Source organism: Microcaecilia unicolor, chromosome 8 (genome assembly GCF_901765095.1).
Source record: "Microcaecilia unicolor chromosome 8, aMicUni1.1, whole genome shotgun sequence".
Taxonomy (NCBI): domain Eukaryota; kingdom Metazoa; phylum Chordata; class Amphibia; order Gymnophiona; family Siphonopidae; genus Microcaecilia; species Microcaecilia unicolor.
In genome coordinates, this window is record NC_044038.1 from 174204678 (window position 1) to 174228472 (window position 23795).

The 23795-nt window shown below is 48.3% G+C and overlaps 1 protein-coding gene across 1 annotated transcript in view; it reads left to right on the forward strand.

Moving 5' to 3' along the window:
• HSPA4 (heat shock protein family A (Hsp70) member 4) overlaps window positions 1-23795 on the forward strand; it is a 122385-nt gene that overhangs the window by 33866 nt on the left and 64724 nt on the right. Inside the window, exons 6-7 of the mRNA XM_030211745.1 lie at window positions 1429-1562; window positions 7913-8157. Coding sequence (XP_030067605.1) covers window positions 1429-1562; window positions 7913-8157 — 379 coding nt within the window. The remainder of the gene's footprint in view (window positions 1-1428; window positions 1563-7912; window positions 8158-23795) is intronic.

Below are 23795 nucleotides of genomic sequence, written 5' to 3' on the forward strand. Positions count from 1 at the left end.
TATTGTGACAGAGGTGCAGAATTTAGCCAAATAGGGTCACAGGTATTTTCCTTCTGAAGTGCAAGCATTGGCAAAAGTCAGTGCAAAGTTCATGCTTTATTGGACCATTAGCACCGTCAATTTGTATTCAGTAAAAAAAAAAAAAATCTGCAATGTAGTCAAGTTTTGCAATAAACTAGTAATTGTCAGAGGCTTTTATTCCTACAGGTCCCCCCTTTCTTAGACTGCAGTTCAAATTATCTTTTGTCTATGGGGCATAGTGTTGTCTTTTGTTCCAGGGTTCTGTCCCTCACAGCATTTCTCCAGATGTGATGTCCTTTTTTAACCTAGGACTTGTGTTTTGGGAACGGTTTGAAAAAGGCTACTGGTGTTGTTCATAATGACTTTGAAGTTACACAGCACTTAGAACCACTTAACCAAGTAGACCTGCAGTTTTAAGGTTCAGAGAGTGTCATGGTGACCCCCCCTCCCGATATTCAGCCGTGGTGGTCAGTGGTTTTTTTTTGTGTTTTTTTTTTTTAAAGTGCTGATCGTCGTTGGCTAACTTATCCCCGATATTCAATTCCGGGGATTATTTTGGGTAGGCTAGGCCACCCGGCACTTATGTGGGCCCAGCCCGCATAACCTTTTTTTTTTTTTTTTTTTTAACTAAACCCCTGAGCCCCTTCAAGCCCCCCCTAATTTTCCCCTCTTTCAAGACCACCCCTCCAGCCATGCAGGCAGGTCCTCCCTCCAGGCCTGCCTGTATCCCTGGTAGTCTTAGCGGGGTCATTGGGGCCAGGAGTGCAGCCCCCTTGCTCCTGCCTCTTGCGGCATCAGTCTAAAATGGCTTCTGCGACCTCTTACAGTACTGGGAAGGGAAAGAAGGGAACATTAGTGGGATGGCGTGAGGGGGCTTGGGGGCTTTAGTTAAAAGTAAAAGAAATTGGGTACTGGCCCAATATTCAGAGCCAGCACCCACATAGCTAAGCAGCCTTATTTAGGACAGCTCTTGAGCTGTCCTAAATGAAGCCGCTTAGCTATGCGGGTGCCAGCACTGAATATTGCCAGCACCTGCATAACCTGGGGCTTCTCCCCTGTGCCCACCTTTTGTTTGGGTGGTCTCGGGGGATGTTCAGCAGCCTGTCTGGTTAAGTGCTGCTGAATATCCCCGGTTAGGCAGTGGAAAGCTATTTAAGTGGGCAGGAAAGGCTCCTGCTCACTTAAATCGCTTTGAATATCGGCCCATTTATGCTTGAATGTTCTAAACATATTTTTGATAGTTGGTGTACATCTATTCTATTTTCTTTGCCTATATACTTTCTGAGGCTCTGGGAACTGAACCCTGTTATGTCGATCTTTGCTGTACTGAGAGAGAACCAGATTTTATAGAATAAGATTGATTTTTCTTTTGCATATGTTTAATCATGTGTTATTTTTTGTTTGTAGTTGCACTTGCATATGGAATTTACAAACAGGATCTACCTGCACCAGAGGAGAAATCACGAATTGTGGTTTTTGTTGACCTGGGACATTCTGCATATCAAGTTTCTGTATGCGCATTTAACAAAGGAAAACTAAAAGTAATTGCACAGTTTAAGTATCTTTTTACTTGCCTTGTAGAAAAGGGTTTTTTTGTAGGGGGGTTTTTGGTATGAAAGTGAAAAGAGTGGAGCTGACAAGTCTGATGAAAAGTGTGCTGTCAGTTGGAGGCCTGAATAACATTTTTCTCTTATGCTCACTGCATCTGAAGGAAGCAGAACCATTTGGTTTTTTTCAATACCACAGCTTTTGTCAGCTTTGCTCTAGTAGTGCACATGATTAGGCAGCTTCATTGACTATCTAAATTTATGCATTTCTTTATTGTCCGGCCAGACAAGTCCAGATTTGAGTTTGGTTCTATCTGCTGGTAGAAGAGCATGTGAACAAATTTACATGTTGACATGTAACAAAGGAATTTGTCAGTGTTTTGTTCTCCAAATAGCTGAACTAATGCAGCAGACTGAAGAGACAGATCTTTTGGGATGTTCTCCCTGGTTTTGCTGGGACTGAGTAGAGGGATGAATTTTTTAGGGGAACAGTCTGAGAGCTGAGTTTTCTTGCAAGGATGACCTGCTTTCTTGATAGTCCCTTGAAGTCTTCTCTTAGTCCAGGTAATATAGAGCAGGCTATTGATGCAAATACTTTTTGGATCATGAGGCAGTAGCTGGTGGTCCTGGGCACAAGGGTACATGCTAGAGAGGGGCAGGTGGTGCCAGGGTTGAGTGACCAGAGCTGGTTCCTTTGTGCCTCATATAAGGGAGATATGGGTGTAGGAGGAGGGGGGAGGGAAGAAAAATTCCTGGGGTTATCATGCTATGGGCAGAGGGAGCATACTTCACTCTCTCAGATTTGGGATTGTATGTAGGAGGCCTACATTTTCAGCAATATTAAGCCTACGGAAAAGTGGATCTTTGGGAGCATCAATCATGTTTGTGCACCTTGGTGGCTGTAGTCCTAGACTGTTCCATAAGCTTGGATTTTTCAGGTTAGTTGAGGTCATCTTCCTTGGTTTTTACAACAAATTTGTATTCTGCAGCAATGGGGATGGGGTCTGGAGATGGAGAAGCTCCCATTAGTTCCCTGACCACCTTGGACTCTAGCTTTTTATATAAGGGAAAAGGTTATGGTTTGAAGAAGTTCAGGGCAAAAAAAATTCCTAATCTCCAGACTGTTCTTGATGAGTGGGTATATGCTCCCCTACCGACAGATGGGAAGACTGAGAACTACTTGGTGACGTCTTCTTAAGTGGTGTGCAGTCCTGTATCAGCCAGTATTTGACCTCTGCTAGCAGAGGGAAGTCTTTGGCTGTGCAACACATGTTGCCTATGTTAGTAATGAGTCCCTACTGCTCCTGTACCACATGGCACCTGGTTTTCCTTATTTTGGGGTTGTCTGAAGATGCTGCAGTGAGAGACCCTGCTGGAGGCTTGTGTCAAGCGTGGTCAACTCTTTAAGTATTGTTGCTGAGGCAGATTTGGGTCAGAAGGCCTTGGAAGAGCAGCTAGTGGTGGTAACCTTACTATCTTGAGCACTCTCACATCAGCTCAGGCTCTCTGAAGAGCTGCCAGTGCTTTTTTTTTTTTTTTTTTTTGGTGGAGGGGTCCCCCTCCCCAACGTTCTTTTATTTCAGGCCTTTGGCCTCTAGGGGTTTCTAGTGCCATGATCTCTGGGGGTCCAGGAGTCGGAAGGACTCTCGGGCTGAGAGAACGATTAGCTCCCAGGCAGGAGTTGGATCATCTAGCCTCCTTAGCTTCCCTTGCTCCTTTTGGAAGATCTGGATTCTGGGGTAGATGATATAGATGACAGCATGGAGGGTGTACCCCTTAGTCTGTATTTTCTGTAGACCACAGCTGCTTGATGGTGCAACTCCCAGATCTCAGGAAGGGAGATCTCTGTTTTAAGGGAATTAGGAAGCTTCCTAGGACCTTTCCTTTGAGGACCTTAGATAGTTGAGGCAGAATAGCAGTCCCTGGATGCGACTCTGCAGATATCTTAGTAATGTCTGCTCCCTGTAGAGGACCTGGAGGACTTCGGTTTGCCTAGAGTGGATATGTTGGTTACAAAGATGGCAATTCCTGTGGAAGGTGGCTAGCTCTTAAGGATCCACAGGATGGAGGACTGTTTGTAAAGGTCCTTTGAGGCCTTAGCCTTACAAGCAGCCATTTGTAGTAGTTCCGTGGCCAGGGCTTGTTTTTCATTGGGCTGAAAAACTTCTAAAATGTCTGGGGGAAGAGAATGTAATTAATCTAGAACTAGGTTCAACCACCTTAGTGGACACCCTTTGACTTGGTTCAAGCTTCGGTGAAGAATGACCTTGACAGTGGCCGAGAGAAGATTTTCTGTGGCTCGGCAATTGTTCAGGTGTGGCCTCTAAGGTGCAGCTTAGTCGATTGCTGAAGGGTTTGGGGGAGTCCGAGGCTCCAGAGGATAAGTTCAGGTTGGGCCTAGGGCTTCCGCTTGAGGTCATTTGATGCCAGGAGATACTGTCTAGCCAGATCCTTAGGAGGCCACCATGGTAAAATAGATACAGTTGTTGGGCAGTAGGGAAGGTGGCCCAGGTTCGTCTAGATATTCCTGTTCTTCTCAATTATGATGTTGGGGCCATCAAAAAGATTCACTGAACGTAAAGATGCCCTCTGCTGCCAATTCCCTCATGTAACTTTGAACATCACATACTATAACAGCTCAAAAGGCACTTTACCAAGTCCAACAGAAACAGATTCAAAGCCGAGGAGGGGGGTGAAATCACTGTCACTGGAAAAATCCTTAAAACATCAAACAGAGAAACCAACTGGCTGCCTTGTATTGGGCCAGAAGGACGCAAAAGCAGCCAACTGAACTCTAAGAGGAAAATGTGTCTTCCAAGCCATTCTGAAGAAAATCTAAAATCTCTCCTACTGAAAATCTGAGCAGAGCAAACCCCTCTTCTCACACAAGTCCTCAAAAGAAATGCCATACTCACATAAAAGGAGGATTTCTTTTTTGTTACATTTGTACCCCGCGCTTTCCCACTCATGGCAGGCTCAATGCGGCTTACATATTATATACAGGTACTTATTTGTACCTGGGGCAATGGAGGGTTAAGTGACTTGCCCAGAGTCACAAGGAGCTACCTGTGCCTGAAGTGGGAATTGAACTCAGTTCCTCAGGACCAAAGTCCACCACCCTAACCACTAGGCCACTCCTCCATTCCAGGTGGAATGTTTCCTGGAATTTAGCAAAGTGGAAAAACTCTGTCCAAGTAGCTTCTCTTTCTCAACCTCGCTTTCTCAATAACCAGGCTGTAAGAGAACCAAGCCTCCTCTGGCACGCAAATGGGTCCATGCACCAGAAGACTGAGAGGGGGAGCAGAAGAGGGTCATCAAGCACACCAAATCTCCATACCATGGACATCTTGGACAGCCTGGAGCTATGAAGACTACCTGATCCATCCTTAATCAGCCTATCAGGGGTCAAGGAGATAATGCATACAGCACTCCCTGCTGGGGACATGAGCACATCTATGCCCTCTGCCACCAGTTCCTTCATGTGACTGAGGAAGCATGGAACCATTGCATTCACTGTGGCCAATGAGTTCCATCACTGGGAGCCCACAGTACGCAATGGCCTGAAACGCAGCATCCAAGAGACCATTGCCCTGAATCCAACTGGTGCCTACTTAGAAGTCTGCCTCCACATCTGTGACCTCTGCCACGTGAACTGCAGAAAAAGATAGTGGGTCTGTTCTGCCCATGACAAAAAGAGCTGCAGTTTCCTCAGCCAGAGGACAGCTCTCCCCCCTCCCCCCCCCCCCCCCCCCCCGAATAGTTATATAAACTACCGTAGTCATTTTGTCCGTGCGGACCGACAGCTCTGTAGTTCAGGAGTGAAGGAAGTCCTGGAGAGCTAGATGAAAAGCCCTAGTTTCCAAGCAGTTGATGGACCATTCTGTTTCTGCCACCATACAATGTCCTTTCAGTTGTGGAGGCTGGCATCTGTTGTCACTAGGTTTTATTCTGGGGTTTCCAGATCCATGCTGCACTCAACATGATTCCTGATTAACCATCATTGAAGGCTGCACTGCACAGACCAATCCAGAAGTAGAAGTATTACTTGGATGTTCAGCAGGCTCTGTATTTGAAGAAGACTGATGAATTTTGAAAGCGAGTTGACTTCTTGTGTTGTGAGGAGAGGTGAAGCGGCTTCCAAGGCAATACTACCTCAATGGATCAAGGAGCGCTTCAGCTTACCTTTTGACAAATTGAAGATATATTTTTATGAGGGCACAAGCCTCATCCTAGGGTGAAATATTCCTTCTTCCCTGCATAGGAGGACATTTGCAGGGTAGTATTTAGAAGATTGTTTACGAGTGAGAAGAGTTTGTGTGTATCCTTGTAGTTTGGTCCTATTTTGGTTTTGTAATAGGTCCTTTTCGTTTGTCTGATAGTGTATTTGTATTTTCTTTGTACTTGTTTCCATTCTTTGTGGGTGTTTTCGTCTTTTTTCTTGCTCCATGCTCTTTCCAATTTTCTGACTTGTGTTTTTAGTTCTTTTAATTCTTCGTTAAACCATGGTATTGAGTTTTTTCTATGTGAGGTTCTGGTTTGAAGTGGTGCTATATTGTCTAGTGTTGTTCTGCATCTGTTATCCCAATCTTGGAGAAATTGGGGTGAGTCTGTAGGTATTGTCCATTCATCAGTGTAGAGTTGCTGCCAGAATGTTAGTGGGTCTATTTTGCCTATCGTAGTATATGTTTGTTGTTTTTGTTTTTGTTGTGTCTTTTTTGTTCTCCAGTGGAGGGAAAGGTTTGCACTGTAGTGGTTGGACCATGGCCCAGCTGTCCATTCTGTGTCTATTAGTGTGATATTTGGTTCTGGTGAGAATTTGTGAGTGATGATATCTAGTGTATGTCCTTTTTTTATGGGTGGGTTGTGTGTTTGGCCAGTGGAGTTCCCATAGTTGAAGGAAGTCTTTGCATTCACGTACATTGCTTGAGTTAGTATCTTCAAGGTGAAGGTTGCCTGGAGGTCTGTAAAATAGGATTAGGTCTGGGTGATCACTTAAGTTGGAGTGGTTAATTCGTTCACCTCACTGATCATCTTGACCTCACTTCTCCCCCATATAAAGAAGTTTTTTAGTTTACTTTTCTTAGGTTTCATCTCTGTTATCAAATATTTTTGTTACATTTATATCCCACACTTTCCCACCTATTTGCAGGCTCAGTGTGGCTTACATAGTATCTGAGAGGCGCTAGCAGTCTCCGGTGTGAACAAATACAAGTGATGTTATGGTAAGATAAAGTTCATGTGGCACAGCCACATTAGGGAATCATACAGCGGAAGAGTTGTGTTACGTCCTTTGCTTTTGTTGTGTCGCAGAGAACAGGCATTTAGGTTGGATCGGTGGGGTATGCCTTTTGAAACAGGTAAGTTTTTAGTGTTTTCTGGAAGTTTAGGTGGTCATACGTCGTTTTCAAGGCTTTTGGTAGCGCGTTCCACAGTTGTGTGCTTATGTAGGAAAAGCTGGATGCAAAGGTTGATTTGTTTTTAAGTCCTTTGCAGCTTGGGTAGTGCAGATTTAGATATGTTCATGTTGATTCGGATGTGTTTCTAGTTGGTAGGTTGATTAGGACTGTTATGTATCCCGGGGCTTCACCGTTGATAATTTTGTGAACCAGGGTGCAGATTTTGAATGTGATGTGTTCTTTGGGGGCCAGTATAGTTTTTCACGGAGGGGTTTTGCGCTTTCGAATCGCATTTTACCAAATATAAACCTAGCTGCCATGTTTTGAGCAGTCTGAAGTTTTGCATCCCGCTTAAATTCCATTGCAGTAGTCTATGTGGCTTAGTACCATTGATTATATCAGGTTGTGGAATAGATGCACCTCTCTTTCACTCATGTTCCCCCAAATGAGATGTGTGTATGCTTCAGTTTTGGTCAGACCACAATTTTAGTGTATTTAAATTGGTCATGTTCAAAGAGATGGGAAAGAGTTTTGCTTGATTAAAAAAAAAAAATGCAAGTTACAACATACAAAATTCCTGGTATATACTTGTTGATGTTGAGTCTTTAGAGGAAATATGCATCCATTTCTGTTAAGTTTCATCTGAGAGATAGCAACATAACTAGGGAGATAATTTCTCATATTTCTTGTGGTTCAGGTATCATCTAGTCCAGGTCATATTGCTGGAGGTTTACTGTTTCTCTGTTTTCTCTTACAGGAAGCTCTCAAATTCAATGTTCACTTTTGCTGCTGCCTTTGTGTTACAAAGAGTTGTTTTTTGCTATATACTGTTATTTCTGGATTAAATGCTGCTGTATGAGGATGTGGTAGATAATGTGATTTCAGTCTCTGCAATCAGTAATCATATTTTGCACCTTGTTTAACCTGGTACTGTGTTGAAAATTTTAGGTCCTTGCTACTGCGTTCGACCCTAATCTTGGAGGCAGAAAGTTTGATGAAATATTAGTTAATTATTTTTGTGAAGAATTTGGGAAGAAATACAAGCTGGATATTAAGTCCAAGATTCGTCCTTTGCTGAGGCTCACTCAGGAGTGTGAGAAACTTAAAAAGCTGATGAGTGCAAATGCTTCTGACCTGCCAATGAACATAGAATGTTTCATGAATGACATTGATGTATCTGGATCAATGAACAGGTATTAAATTCTATTCATGTTCAGTATTTAGAGTGCCAACCCCTCTTTATATGGCTTTTAAAATAGGGCATCGGGGGACATACGAGGGGTGATAATGGGTATAGAGGAGTATTAAACTTCACTGTTCACTGATGACATTATTTTGACAGTAATCCATCCTGCTGCAATTTTTCCCTTTCATAAGAGCTCAAGGTGTCCAGTGAACTGTGTTTTAAACAAATGGCAGCTTTGAAGGCCTTCCCCCTTAAAAGAACCTAAGAAGGCCTTGAAATCATTAGGAGTTAGAACAGAAATGGAGAATACTGTTCTGTAATTTGGATGAGAGTAAGTTGTGTGTGGGTTTTTTTGTTCTGTTTTTTTCTGGCTGGGGCATATAGTGAGGTTCAATATGATGCTTTTGCTTAAATTCTTTTTACATTTGTCAAACCCTCCCACTGTTGGTGCTGAAAATTGAATTCCTTGAGTAGGAAGATGTATCCTTATATTGGGGGAAAGGAGGTCATCTGGGAAGTACTGAATTAATTGGGGAGGGAAAAAGGGAAGGGAATTCCAGATCTGATTAACTACTATGCCATCAAGCTTTGGACAGTAGATGAGTGGTATAGGATGTATGAGGATCAAAAATGCTATTGCAGAGCTGCTTATAAGCAGCTAGTTTGTGGGTTTGAGCAGGGGACTGGGAGCATATGGGGATTGGATCCTATTGTGGACATTCAAGAAGTCTGGTGGAAACTATGAAGGGGATAAGTAGAGTGGTCTCACTGTGCCTGCTTTTCATAGTTGTCTCCAACTTTTGTCTCTTAACATTTGAGGCAGAGGGAATTATTACGAATGGGTCAACTACTTAAAAGGGAGGGGGGAGTTTAGCTTGCTCCACCAAGATCTTGTTCTGTTTTTGCAAGTTTGATCCCTAGTAACAAGCCCAGGAGAATTTGCAACAGGAGGTTAAACTTTTGAGGTGTTGCTTCAGAGAGAGAGGTGGGACAGAGGGGTCTGATTTTCAAAAAATTATAGCAATTGACGGGGGAGGCTGGAAGAGAAGAACTACTTGCAGAGATGGAAAGGGGAATTAGGTATAATGAATACTTTAAATTTTCCCATCCCTTAGAAACCATCATCAGATATTGGTGTCGTTGTGCCTAGTAGAAAAGGGCTCAACTCCTCTAGACCCTCCAGACCGGTCAAGACGCTTGGGTTATGCACTCCTACCAGCAGAGGGAGACTGAGAAACACTGAGCTTTGAACACTGTATATATAACCTGTGCAGAGCCCCAACTAGCCAGTATTTTCTCAGTCTCCAGCAGAGGTAGAAGTACAGCCTGTAGTCTTACTAGTCTGGTGAGGTCTTCAAAAAAAAAAAAAAAAAGGGAAAATTAGGTTCTTACCTTGGTAATTTTCTTTCCTTTAGTCATAGCAGATGAAGCCATTATGTATGGGTTGTGTCCATCAACCAGCAGGGGGAGATAGAGAGCACTCAACTTTCACAGTGCCTCATGGCCAACCAGCTGCCACTGCCTCTCAGTATTGAAGCTTCCAAAGCAGTATGGCAAACCGGCAATGGGAATAACATGAACTTTTCTCACAGCGAACGATGGCCCCTTAACAAGGGCATGAACTCAAAAGGAGGGAATGAACACATCCTCCTGGAGGGAATAAACTCGTCCTCCTTATTGTATAACTGGAGGGGATACACGCACCTCCTGGAGGGAATAAACTCATCCTCCAAACATAAACTGGAGGGAATGGACTCATCCTCCTATAAGTGAACATGAATCCTGAAGACTGTTTTCTAACTTTCTCCCAAGGAAGGAACTTCAGGAAAAAAGAACAGAACCTGAAACAGTTTCACAGCATACAGACAATCATACAGGGAGGGCTCATGGCTTCATCTGCTATGACTAAAGGAAAGAAATTACCAAGGTAGAACCTAATTTTCCCTTCCTTGTCATCAAGCAGATGAAGCCATTACGTATGGGATGTAACAAAGCAATCCCTATATAGGGTGGGAACAGGTCACACCACGCGCTAGCACTTGTGCTCCAAAACATGCATCCCTCCTAGCAGCCACATCCAGCCTGTAATGTCGGGCAAAAGAGAGCTTAGAAGCCCATGTTGCTGCACTGCATATCTCTTGACGAGAGAGTGCTCCAGTTTCAGCCCAAGAGGAAGAAATCGCTTTGGTAGAATGCGCCTTAAAGGCTACAGGCGGAGACCGGCCGGCAAGTAGATAAGCTGAAAAGATAGCTTCTTTGAGCCAGCGGGCAATAGTGGCTTTAGACGCTGGAGACCCTCTGCGAGGACCTGATAGCAAAACAAACAGATGATCATAGATCCTGAAAGAGATAGTAACTCGCAGATACTGCAGCAGAGTCCTGCGCACATCCAACAGGTGCAACTGCTGAAAAGATTCTGGAAACTCCTCCTTATCAAAGGAGGCAAGAAATAGGATGGTTTAGGTGAAACGCTGAAACCACCTTAGGCATGAAGGAAGGCACGGTCCGAACCGTGACCCCGGACTCTGAGAATTGCAGAAATGGGTCTCTACAGGACAGCGCCTGGAGCTCTGACACCCGTCTCGCCGAAGTAATGGCCACAAGAAAAACGGCCTTTAGTGTCAAATCTTTCTCCGATGCTCGCCGAAGTGGCTCAAAAGGAGAAGCCTGCAGGGCCTTCAAAACTAGCCCCAGGTTCCAAGCTGGACAGGGTGCTCACACGGAAGGCCGGAGCCGAAGCACCCCACTAAGAAACCGTGCCACATCTGGATGAGCAGCTAAAGACACGCCTTCAACCTTACCACGAAGGGAGGCCAACGCTGCCACTTGCACCCGCAGGGAATTATAGGCCAAGCCTATTTGTACACTATCCTGCAAAAAGGCCAGAATCGGCGAGACAGGAGCCCGCATGGGTGTGATCGCTTTTGAAGCACACCAAGACTCAAACAGGCGCCAAATCCTGGCATAAGCCACGGAAGTGGAACACTTGCGGGCCTGCAGGAGAGTGGAAATGACTGTGTTTGAATAGCCTTTGTCCCTCTATTGCGCCCTCTCAATCGCCATGCCATAAGACCAGTGCGGCAGGCGTCCTCCATGGCTACTGGGCCCTGTGACAACAGGTTCGGTACCAGAGGTAAAGGAAGGGGAGCCTCCACTAGCATCTGTCAGAGGTCCGCATACCAAGGCCTCTTGGGCCAATCCGGGGCGATGAGGACCACTTCTTCTGGGTGCAGCCGAATCCGCAGGAGCACGTGCCCTATCAAGGGCCACAGAAGGAACACATACAGTGGTGGAAATAAGTATTTGATCCCTTGCTGATTTTGTAAGTTTGCCCACTGACAAAGACATGAGCAGCCCATAATTGAAGGGTAGGTTATTGGTAACAGTGAGAGATAGCACATCACAAATTAAATCCGGAAAATCACATTGTGGAAAGTATATGGAATTTATTTGCATTCTGCAGAGGGAAATAAGTATTTAATCCCTCTGGCAAACAAGACCTAATACTTGGTGGCAAAACCCTTGTTGGCAAGCACAGCGGTCAGACGTCTTCTGTAGTTGATGATGAGGTTTGCACACATGTCAGGAGGAATTTTGGTCCACTCCTCTTTGCAGATCATCTCTAAATCATTAAGAGTTCTGGTCTGTCGCTTGGCAACTCGCAGCTTCAGCTCCCTCCATAAGTTTTCAATGGGATTAAGGTCTGGTGACTGGCTAGGCCCACTCCATGACCCTAATGTGCTTCTTCCTGAGCCACTCCTTTGTTGCCTTGGCTGTATGTTTTGGGTCATTGTCGTGCTGGAAGACCCAGCCACGACCCATTTTAAGGCCCTGGCGGAGGGAAGGAGGTTGTCACTCAGAATTGTACGGTACATGGCCCCATCCATTCTCCCATTGATGCGGGTGAAGTAGTCCTGTGCCCTTAGCAGAGAAACACCCCCAAAACATATAACATTTCCACCTCCATGCTTGACAGTGGGGACGGTGTTCTTTGGGTCATAGGCAGCATTTCTCTTCCCTCCAAACACGGCGAGTTGAGTTCATGCCAAAGAGCTCAATTTTTGTCTCATCGACCACAGCACCTTCTCCCAATCACTCTCGGCATCATCCAGGTTCACTGGCAAACTTCAGACGGGCCGTCACATGTGCCTTCCGGAGCAGGGGGACCTTGCGGGCACTGCAGGATTGCAATCCGTTATGTCGTAATGTGTTACAATGGTTTTCGTGGTGACAGTGGTCCCAGCTGCCTTGAGATCATTGACAAGTTCCCCCCTTGTAGTTGTAGGCTGATTTCTAACCTTCCTCATGATCAAGGATACCCCACGAGGTGAGATTTTGCGTGGAGCCCCAGATCTTTGTCGATTGACAGTCATTTTGTACTTCTTCCATTTTCTTACTATGGCACACAACAGTTGTCTCCTTCTCGCCCAGCGTCTTACTGATGGTTTTGTAGCCCATTCCAGCCTGTGCAGGTGTATGATCTTGTCCCTGACATCCTTAGAAGCTCCTTGCTCTTGGCCATTTTGTAGAGGTTAGAGTCTGACTGATTCACTGAGTCTGTGGACAGGTGTCTTTCATACAGGTGACCATTGCCGACAGCTGTCTGTCATGCAGGGTAACGAGTTGATTTGGAGCATCTACCTGGTCTGTAGGGGCCAGATCTCTTACTGGTTGGTGGGGGATCAAATACTTATTTCCCTCTGCAGAATGCAAATAAATTCATATACTTTCCACAATGTGATTTTCCGGATTTAATTTGTGATGTGCTATCTCTCACTGTTACCAATAACCTACCCTTCAATTATGGGCTGCTCATGTCTTTGTCAGTGGGCAAACTTACAAAATCAGCAAGGGATCAAATACTTATTTCCACCACTGTATAGTAGGCCCGGAGGCCAGGGCTGAGTCAAGGGCATCCAATCCTGCCGAGCGAGGATCTCTCCGTCTGCTGAAGAAGCATGGGACTTTGGCATTTGAACTTGTCGCCATAAGATCCATCACGGGCTTGCCCCATTTGGCACATATCTGTAGGAATACTTTGTCTGCTAGTTTCCATTCTGCTGGATCGATCTGATGCCTGCTTAGATAATCGGCTTGCACGTTGCTCTGACCTGCAGTGTGAGCTGCCGACAGAAACTGAAGATGCAGCTCGGCCCAGTGGCAAATCTGTTCGGCCTGTGCGACCAGTGCTCTGCACTGAGTGCTGCCTTGTCGATTTATGTAGGCCACTGCTGTCGTGTTGTCTGACATCACTCTGACAGCCAATCCTTCCAGGGTCACTTGAAAGGCCAGAAGCGCCTGAAACACCGCTTTCAACTCCAGGCGGTTGATGGACCACTCCGACTCTGGTGTCCATAGACCCTGGGCATGCTTCCCCTTGCAATGTGTGCCCCAGCCCTTCAGGCTGGCATCTGTCACTACTAGACACCAATCGGGGAGCGCCAGCGGCATTCCTCGCCGCAGCATGCTGTCTGAGAGCCACCACTCCATACTGAGTCGGGCCGCAGGGAGCCAAGAAAGTCTGCATTGATAATCCTGAGAAACTGGAGACCATCTTTGAAGTAGGGAATACTATAGAGATCTCAGGTGCGCTCTCGCCCAGGGCACCACTTCCAATGTGGCTGTCATCGATCCCAGCAGCTGGACAATGTCCCAAGCTCGCGGGCGGGGCATCCTCAGGAGCAGACGGACCTGATTCTGAAGCTTGCACCGCCTTAGCCCGAGTCTGTGTCGAACCTGGCCCTCAAATATTCTAGAGATTGCGAGGGGGTCAGGTGACTTTTGGCCATATTGACGACTCAGCCTAGAGATTGAAGTACTGAGACCACTCTGGCTGTAGCTTGATAGCTCTCTGTTACGGAGTCTGCTCTGATGAGCCAGTCGTCTAGGTACGGGTGAACCCTGATACCTTCTCGCCTGAGCAAAGCAGCTACTACCACCATTACCTTCAAAAAGGTTCGGGGAGCTGTGGCAAGGCCAAAAGGCAAGGCCGGAACTGGAAATGTTTTCCCAACACCGCAAACCTCAGAAACTTCTGGTGCGGGGGCCAAATTGGTATGTGCAAGTAAGCTTCTTTCAGGTCTAGAGACGTGAGAAACTCTCCTGGCTGTACCGCAGCAATGACGGAGCGCAGGGTTTCCATGTGGAAATGCCACACTCTCAAGGACTTGTTTAATTCTTTTAAGTCCAGAATAGGGCGAAAAGATCCACCTTTTCGCAGCACCACAAAGTAGATGGAGTATCGGCCGCAGGGCCATGCCAACACGGTAAGCGAGGTAAGCATGGCAGGGGGGCGCCTCCCTCTGGGGGGCGCCGCCGCACCATGCTCACCTCGCTCGCCCTCCCGCTCCCATTGTTCAACTACTGCCCGCCCTCTTCTGCCCCCCCAACATCCCTTTTCTTTTTTTTTTTTCTTTTTAAATTTACCTCCGTGGCGGTCCAGCAGCGCAGCGTTAGTGAAGGAGGTGGCACTCCAAACGTCTCTAGCCTTCCCTTCGCTGTGTTCCACCTTCTTCTGACGTCAAGGAAATGATGTCAGAAGAAGGCGGAACACAGCGAAGAGAAGGCTAGAGACGTTGGGAGGCGAGCTCCGCCTCCTTCACTGACGCTGCGCTGCTGGACCGCCACGGAGGTAAATTTAAAAAGAAAAAAACAAGAAAAGGGATTGTTGGTGGGAGAGAAGAGGGCGGGCAGTAGTTGAACAATGGGAGCAGGAGGGCAGGGGAGAGACGAGCATGGATGCGAAGGGGGAGGGGAGAAGAGGGCGGGCCAGGCCAACTGGGACATGATGGGAGGAGAGAGGAGCATGGATTCGAGGTGGGGGGGTCATGGAAGGGAGAGGGGAATTGCTGGATAGGGATTAATGGAGTGTGACAGAGGAGCATGGATGGGAGGGGCAGGGCTCAGGGAGAGAGGGGAATTGCTGGATAGGGAATTAGGGATGAATGGAGGGCACAGAGGAGAATGGATGGGAGGGCAGGGCTCAGGGAGAGAGGGGAATTGCTGGATAGGGATGAATGGAGGGGGCAGGGGACAGGAGCATGGATGGGCATGGATTGGGAGGGCAGGGCTCAGGGAGAGAGGGGAATTGCTGGATAGGGATGAATGGAGGGGGCAGGGGACAGATGGGCATGGATGAATATGGATTGCAGGGCAGGGCTCAGGGAGAGAGGGGAATTGCTGGATAGGGATGAATGGAGGGGGCAGGGGACAGAGGAGCATGGATGAGAGGGCAGGGCTCAGGGAGAGAGGAGAAATTGCTGGACATAGAGGGGAGGGGAGGGAAGAGAGATGAAGGAGATAAATGAGGGAAAAGGAAGCGAGGAGAAAAACTGCACATGGATGAAGAAAATAGGCAGAAGCTGAGGACCAGAAATGAAGAAGAAAGGAAAGAAATAAATGGAAAGGAGAATCAGATACTGGGCCAGCATGATCAGAAAAAGAAAGTCACCAGACAACAAATGTAGAAAAAAATCATTTTATTTTCATTTTAGTGTTTGGAATATGTCCACTTTGAGAAGTTACATCTGCTATCTTATTTTGCAATGTATAGCAATTTATTTCTAAGAATATTGCTGACAATTCCTGTCAGTGTGGCAAGTGGTGAGCGATCATTTTCACGGGGGGGGGGGGGGGGGGGGGGGCCGCCGCCGCCGCCGCCGCCGCCAACTGATAGCCTGCAGGGGGGCGCAACAGACCCTAGGCACGGCCCTGATCGGCCGTAGCCGTGTTCGGCGGGAGGTACCGGGGACACGGCCCCTACCTGAATCAGACCTTGCAAAGTCTCCTCTACCGCCGCCCGTTTGGCGGCAGAACCATATTTGGACTCCACAAACACGTCTCTTACTGGGGCGTTGAATTCTATTCTGTAGCCATCTCTGATCAGGTCCAGAACCCACTGATCTGAGGAAATATTGGCCCACTCCTCGGAAAAAAGGGAAAGACGTGTTCCGATGACAGGAAGCGAGGAGGGGGCCGGCGCACCATCATTGAGAGGGTTGCCCCTGAACTCCAGGCCTAGAGCCGGTGGCTGCGGAACGCTTGTCCGAGCGAAAGGAGTACCTCTGCTGAAAAACGGGCACGAGAAGTGAACCCAGCAGAACGCCCCAGGCGGTACCTTCTAGCTTCACGGAAGCGAGGTCTATAAGAGGAGTGGACCGCCTGGCCCTTGGAGGAAGGCCTCGGCCTATCTTCGGGCAAGCGCTGGGGTTTAGAATCTCCCAGGCCTTTAACAATTTTTTTTTCAACTCCTCACCAAATAGGAGAAGGCCTTGAAAGGGCAACTTCACCAACCTTTGCTTAGAGGCCATGTCCGCTGCCCTATGTCGTAGCCAAATAAGACGGCGAGCCGCCACTGCTCCTGCCATTTGTTTAGCCAAAGCTCTGACAATATCATAAAGGGCATCAGCCAAAAAGGACAAGGCCGACTCCAGCCGCGGAGCCACATCCGAAAAGGGCTCCGCTCCATCTCCGGGCTGTTCCACTGCCTATTGCAACCACGCCAGGCAGGCTCTAGCAGCATAACAACTGCATGCAGACGCCCGAACAGTAAGACCTGCAATTTCAAAGGACCGTTTAAGTGCTGCTTCTAGCCTACGGTCTTGTATATCCTTCAGGGCAACTCCTCCTTCCACAGGGAGGGTAGTTCTCTTTGTCACCGCAGTGACTAGGGCATCTACTTTAGGCATTGCAAAGCGAGCCAAATGCTCCTCACGCAGAAGGTATAATTGCCCCATAGCCCTGGAAACTTTCAAAGGTCCCTCGGGGTCAGCCCACTGAGCAGAAATAAGCTCTTGGATGGAGTCATGCAAAGGAAAGGCTCGAGCAGGCTTTTTGGTACTAGCCATCCTAGAATTCACAGAGGAGGCCGTGCCACTGTCAGGCTCTTCAATAGGACCTGTAGGGCATCTGAAATAAGCGCTGGCAGCTCATCACGGTGGAAAATCCTCACCGCGGAGGGATCATCCAGATTCTGTGGTAAGTCTGCACCTGACTCTGGCTCCTCAGACCACGAAGACCTGCCAGAACTCTCCGAATCCTCACAGCCCGACCACGGGGGGGAGAGAAGGAGGTGCACCACAATCTGAAGGGGAATTAGCCCTTCTACGCTTTTCTTTATGCCAATTATCAGGGAAAATAGCCTCAGCGGGAAGTCCCAGGCCATTATCCACGGGGGGGGGGGGGGGGGGGGACAACAACAATAGAAGGGGCCTCAGACGACCCTTGAGGGAGATCACTTTTCAGCATGTATGCTTTATGCAATAATAATACAAAATCAGGGGAGAAAACTCGCCCTGGGCACCCAGATCCCATCCGGGGCTAGCCACTCCCCTGAACAGCCTCAATTCGAGGTCCCCTCCCCCCCCCCCTGGGCTCAGGGCTCTCAGTCTCTACGGAGGCTGCGCCATGCGGAGAATTCAAAATGGCGTCCGCTGCCAGCTTTGAGCGGGAACAATCATTGCTCGCCATGCTCGGGTCGGCTCTTACGCCTGTACAGCACGATTTACAGAGCCCCGCTGCTGATTTGCGCTAGCCACACTGGGAACAGCACTTTACATTCTCTGCAGCCATTGCTGAAAACGGCGGGAAAATTCAAAATGGCGGTTTCGCGCCAAAAACGACCCGATCGCGGGCCCACCCCGGAGGAGTTAGAAAACACTCTTACCGCACCGGACTGAGTATCACAGCTCCGGTCCCATAGAAGAATCAAAGGAAAATCTCTGTTCCATTTTTTTTTTTTTTTTTTTTGAAACGCTGTGAGGAAAGCAGAGGTAATAAGAACTCCGGAGGCTCAGATGAGTGGGAAAGGCGAACCAATGTGCCTGCATCCACTGAGTGGGCAAGGATAGGGAAAAGCAAGCTAATATGTCCACATCCACGGGGGCATGGGTAAGGCAGGGAAAGGGCTAACCTATGTGCCTTCAAAGTGAAGGTGCTATAGCCTCTAACACCTTGGCTAACAACTGGCAAGCCAGGAGCCACCCCCAGGCAGATTTTTGATGGAGTTCGAAGAAGCTGCAGCCACCCTGCTTGGGGACATAGAGAATACTGAAGAGGCAGTGGAGCTGGCTGGCCATGAGGCACTGTGAAAAGTTGTGCTCTCTATCTCCCCCTGCTGGTTGATGGACACAACCCATACGTAATGGCTTCATCTGCTTGATGACAAGGAAAAGGATTTATAATTTGGGAGTATTTCCTGTTGGTTCAGAAGCCTGTGCGTGGTTTAAAAAAAAAGTGTTTCGGGGGTGTGGGTCCGGTGGGGCCCAGTCTTCCCCCTTGAGTTGTCAAACCTGCTTAGCCGGGTCCCTCCCCCTGTGCTGCTGTGTCTGATTTTGGGAGCCTTGAGTGCCTTTGCAATCAGCAGCTGTCAGGCTTAATGTTAGTTGTTTAATAAACAGAACGAAAGAAGCAGCTGGCTATCTTGTGCTATCTGGAGGAGCAGTGGTGTTGCTTTTGGTGGGAGGGAGTTCTGTGATTTAGTGCAGGGTTTCGTCTCTCCCTCCTGTTCTGCAGATGTCTGCTGCCAAGCGTGCTTGCGCCAGGAGATAGAAGCGCGGGAGGTCAGTGTCTTGAGGGGAGCCGAAGCAGGTGTCTGTGGCTCCCCTGGAGTTGACAGTGGAGGTCCCGGTGGTGTCTGCTGCTTCTGTAGCATTCGGCTCGCAGGCAGTAGCGGGTTGCTCTTTGGCAGAATGGCCGCCATTTTGAATTCTTCCCGCCCTGCGGAGCCTGCTGTATTTGGGCCAGGGAGGAAATGAAGGGGGGGGGGGGGGTTGGTTTCCTCTGGATTTTGTTTGGACACTCTTATCAGACTTGGAAATCGGGACCCCCCCTCCCCCCCCAGTTGGATCCTCTAGGGGGAGGGGGCAGTCCCCTTCTACCTAAAAGACCCCGTCTAGAGTGGGCAGTGGAGGTGGAGTGTTATTCCCCTACCGGCTCTGAGGGAGCTATCAGTGAGATTGGGGAGGCTGATGTTTTTGACTGCTCTCAGAAGCAGGATTCCGTGATCCCTGGGGAGGATCCCTCAGTGGTCCGAATATTTTATAGAGATGAGCTTGCGGAGCTTATAGATCAGGTGACCTCTACACTTAAGTTTGAGCAGGCAGAGATTCCCGTGGGAGAGGTGAAGCAAGTGGACCCTTTGGTCAAGGGTATTCAGCATAAGGCGCGGTCCTTTCCCATGAATAAGGATCTCCAGGAGATGATTTCTCAGGAGTGGGTGTCTTCTGAGTCTCCATGTAAGGTGACTCGGGCAATGGCGACGCTTTATCCTCTTCCTCAGGAGAATAAGGACTCTCTTAAGGCTCCCACAGTGGATGCGGTGGTTACGGTGGTCACTAAGGCTACGGCTATTCCCGTAGACTATGGTGCAGCTCTCCTTGATCCCCAAGATAGAAAGTTGGAATCTTTTCTCAAGCGTAGTTTTGATTTGTCGGCTCTGGCCCTCCAAGCTTCTATGTGTGGGGGTTTGGTAGCTCGAGCTTGTTTTCGCTGGTCCGAGAAGCTTCTTGATAGTTTGGTGGATGTAGAGGAATTAGCCAAGTTAGAGATGGGGTCGTCCTTTTTGTCCGATGCGCTTTATGACCTGTTGCGGGCGTTAGCCAAGAATATGGCCCAGGAAGTTGGAGCGCGTCTGTCTCTCTGGTTGCGAGGTTGGGTCGCAGATGTGGCCTCGTCTAAATTGTGTAAAGGCCCCATGCTCTTTGGCGAGGATTTGGATAAACTGGTACATGATCTTAGTGACGCTAAAGTACCTTGTCTTCCGGAATTTCGGCCCAAATCGGGTGCCAGAGGGGCGTCGACGCAGGGACGTTTTCGGGAAGCCCGACGGTATAGACTGGGTAGGTCTAGTGAGGCTTCTAGAGGTCGTTTTTTTCAGCGCACCCAGTCCTTTCAAGGGGGCTGTCGTGGAGGGTTTGATTTCTCGGGCTAGTTTGTAGTTCAGGGCGCAACAGTTTTACCAGAGATGGACCCAGATCACATCAGACCAGTGGGTTCTCGAGGTTGTTCGAGACGGGTATGCGCTGGAGTTCGAATGTTCGCTCCCCGAGTTCTTTCTGGAGTCCCCATGTCGTTCTCGTATCAAGGTGGCGGCAGTACGGGACACGTTGCTTCGTTTGGCCAATCTGGTAGCAGTGGTTCCCGTCCCCCCTGGGCAGCAAGGAACAGGTTGCTATTTGATTTATTTTGTGGTGCCAAAAAAGGAGGGATCCTTTCGGCCTATTTTAGATCTCAAAAGGGTCACTTCTGCTCTAAAGGTTCCCTCCTTTCGAATGGAAACGTTGCGTTCGGTCATTGTGGCAGTTTGGAGTGGGGAGTTCCTCACTTTGCTGGATTTGACATAAGCTTATCTGCACATTCGCATTCCAGTGACTCATCAGCGTTTTCTTCGTTTTGCCATCTTAGGGAAGCATTTTCAGTTTTGTGCGCTGCTCTTTGGCCTTGCGACAGCTTCCCACACCTTTTCCAAGGTTATGGTAGTGGTAGAGGCGGCATTGAAGCAGAGCATTTTAGTGCACCCTTATCTCGATGATTGTTTGATTCGGGCCAAGTCAAGGACGGAGAGCGAAGCAGCTACTGCTCGAGTGGTGAATTTCCCTTGGTTGGGTGGTGAATCTGGCCAAGAGTCATCTCAGTCCGTCGCAGTCTCTGGAGTATCTGGGGGTCCTTTTTGATACTGTAAAGGGCCGAGTGTTTTATCGCCGCTTCGGATACTCAAGTTGCAGGATCAGATTAGTCGGCTTCTTGCGGAGAGAACGCCGATGGCCCGTGCTTACCTTCAAGTACTGAGGATGATGGCGGCGGCCATAGAGGTAGTCCCTTGGGCCAGGGTGTACATGCGACAGTTGCAGTCAGCTCTTCTGAGCCGTTGGTCTCCTCAAACGCAGGATTTGGAGGGGCACTTGCCGTTGACCAGAATTCCCTGTCTCAGCCTGAGGTGGTGGCTCCACACGTCCAACCTGGAAAAATGATTGCCTTTGGAATCCCCTGAATGGACAACTCTCACCACAGACGCCAGCTTAGGAGGCTGGGGAGCTCATTGTCTCAGTCAGGTAGCCCGAGGCAGTGGTCCATCAATCGATTGGAGACCCGGGCCATTCGCTTGGCCCTTCAGTTCTTCCAGGATCTGCAAGACAGTCAGAGTGCTCTACGGCAATGCCACGGCTGTGGCCTATGTCAGCCAGCAAGGGGGCACACAGAGCCAGGCGGTTGCAGAGGAGGCGGTGGAGTTGTTTCTCTGGGCAGAACTTCATCTTCAGGCTCTTTCGGCGGGAAACGTGGACGAGGATTATCTAAGTAGACATGCTCTGGATCCCGGAGAGTGGGCTCTGCATCGGTCGGTTTTCTCTCGCATTGTGTTGGAATGGGGCCTTCCATTGATGGATCTCATGGTGACGGTATGCAACACGCAAGTACAACGGTTTTTCAGTCGAAGAAATCCTCGGGCGGAGGGGATCGATGCGCTTCTTCTGCCATGCCCTCAGGAGTTGCTTTACGTTTTGTCCGCCGTGGCCTCTAGTCAGTCGAGTAGAGTAGTTCAGCGCATCGAGCTTCACTCAGGTCTGGTGATTTTGGTAGCCCCGAATTGGCCGCGTCGTCTGTGGTATGGAGATCTGGTGCGTCTAGCGGAAGCGGATCCGATTCCATTGACAGAAGCACTATTATTGTGTCAGGGTCCGATCGTAATGCCAGACCCGTCTTCGTTCTCGCTTATGGCTTGGCTCTTGAACAGGTTGAGGAAGAGAAGTTTTTCTTCTAGGGTCATCGCTACGATGTTAAAGTCCCGCAAGCTGTCCAGTTCTGTGGCTTATGTTCAGGTCTGGAGGCTTTTCAAGCACTGGTGTCAGGATCGGTCATATCTCCCGTTTTGTACTTCAATCGCGGAAGCGTTGGATTTTTTGCAGGATTGTTTGGACAGGGGTTTGGCCCTGTCTACCTTGAAGGTGCAGGTTGCGACCTTGTCCTGTTTCCGGGGCAGGATTCAGGGGAAGTCCTTGGCTTCTGCACCTGATGTGGTCCGTTTTCTGAGGGGTGGGGGGGGGGGGTCAAATTGATTCGTCGTCCTTGGCGTCAGTTGGTTCCCCTGTGGGATGTTAATCTTGTTTTGGACGCTTTGGTCCAGCCTCCGTTTGAACCTTTGGTTTCAGCTACTTGCAAGGATCTTTCCCTGAAAGCAGTGTTTTTGGTGACCATTACGTCGGCACAAAGTGTTTCGGAGCTTCATTCTTTGACTTGTAGGGCGCCTTTCTTGTCTTTTTCCAAAGAAAAGGTTTCTTTAAGGCCAGTGCCATCTTTTTTTGCCTAAGGTGGTTTCCAATTTTCCTGTGAATCAGTCGATTTCCCTGCCAGTTCTGGGGAATAAGGCAGGAGATTCAGAGCAGCGTCGTTTGGCTAAACTAGATGTTCGGTGGGTATTACGTTTTTACCTGAAGAGAACTCAGGAGTTCCGGGTCTCTGATCTGTTGTTTGTTCTCCATGGCGGAGCTAAGAAGGGTGCAGCCGCTTCTAAGGCAACTATAACCCGGTGGTTGAAGGAGGCGACTGCATCTGCCTATTTACTGAAGGGCCCTGAGGTGCCTCTGGCTTTTACAGCTCATTCCACTAGGGGAGTGGCGGCCTCCTGGGCGGAAATTAGTATGATCCCTCCACTGGATATTTGGCGGCAGTTTGGTCTTCCTTACATTCCTTTGTGAAGCATTACAGGATTGACGTTCATGCGAAGGAAGAGCTAAGTTTTGGTGCATCAGTTTTGACCTCTGTCCTTTGGGTGTCCCGTCCATAGATGTTTACTGCTTTGGTACGTTCCAAGCGTTTTGACTGGTCTGGAGGGTTGCTGAGGAAGGTGAAATTAGGTCTTACCTGCTAATTTTCTTTCCTTTAGACCCTCCAGACCGGTCAAGAGCCCATCCTTTATATAGGTAAGGCCAGGAGGTGTTCTTTTTGAGCCTGGTTGTTTTTTTTGCTGCAACTGATGATTGTTGGTTAGGTTTATTCAGGCTACAGTTGCCAGGTGCTGATGCTGGTACGAGTCTGGTACAGGTTTGGTTGCACTTGTGGCCAGCCTGTGGAAGCACAAACATTCTTGGTTTTGAGTTGCCATGTACAGGGTTCTGTGAGGTTGTTTTGGTTTTCTTCTCTTCTTTGTTATTGATATACGGCTAGTTGGGGTTCTGCACAGGTTATATATACAGTGTTCAAAGCTCAGTGTTTCTCAGTCTCCCTCTGCTGGTAGGAGTGCATAACCCAAGCATCTTGACCGGTCTGGAGGGTCTAGAGGAAAGAAAATTAGCCGGTAAGATCTAATTTCCCCTTCCTCTACCACTGGTATCTGACCAATACTGATCCCAGTATTGAAGAAATGTTCCCACGGGCAATAGATTGTTGGCATAGTTGTGGGCAGTCAGGTACCCTGTTGCACATATGGTGGGAATGTCCCATGGTCCATTCGTTCTGGAGCAGGTGCAGGAGTTGCTCTCTGCCATCACTGGGGTACAGCTACCACTTACTACCTAGAGGGTTTTTTTTTCTCTTTTACAAATGAAAACTGGAAGGCCCAGATCCAGGGAATAGTATGAATGTTAGCCATACAAATAGCTGCTGTTAACTGCACCCTTGCAAAGTCTTAGAAGGGATACACCTTTTGGAAGA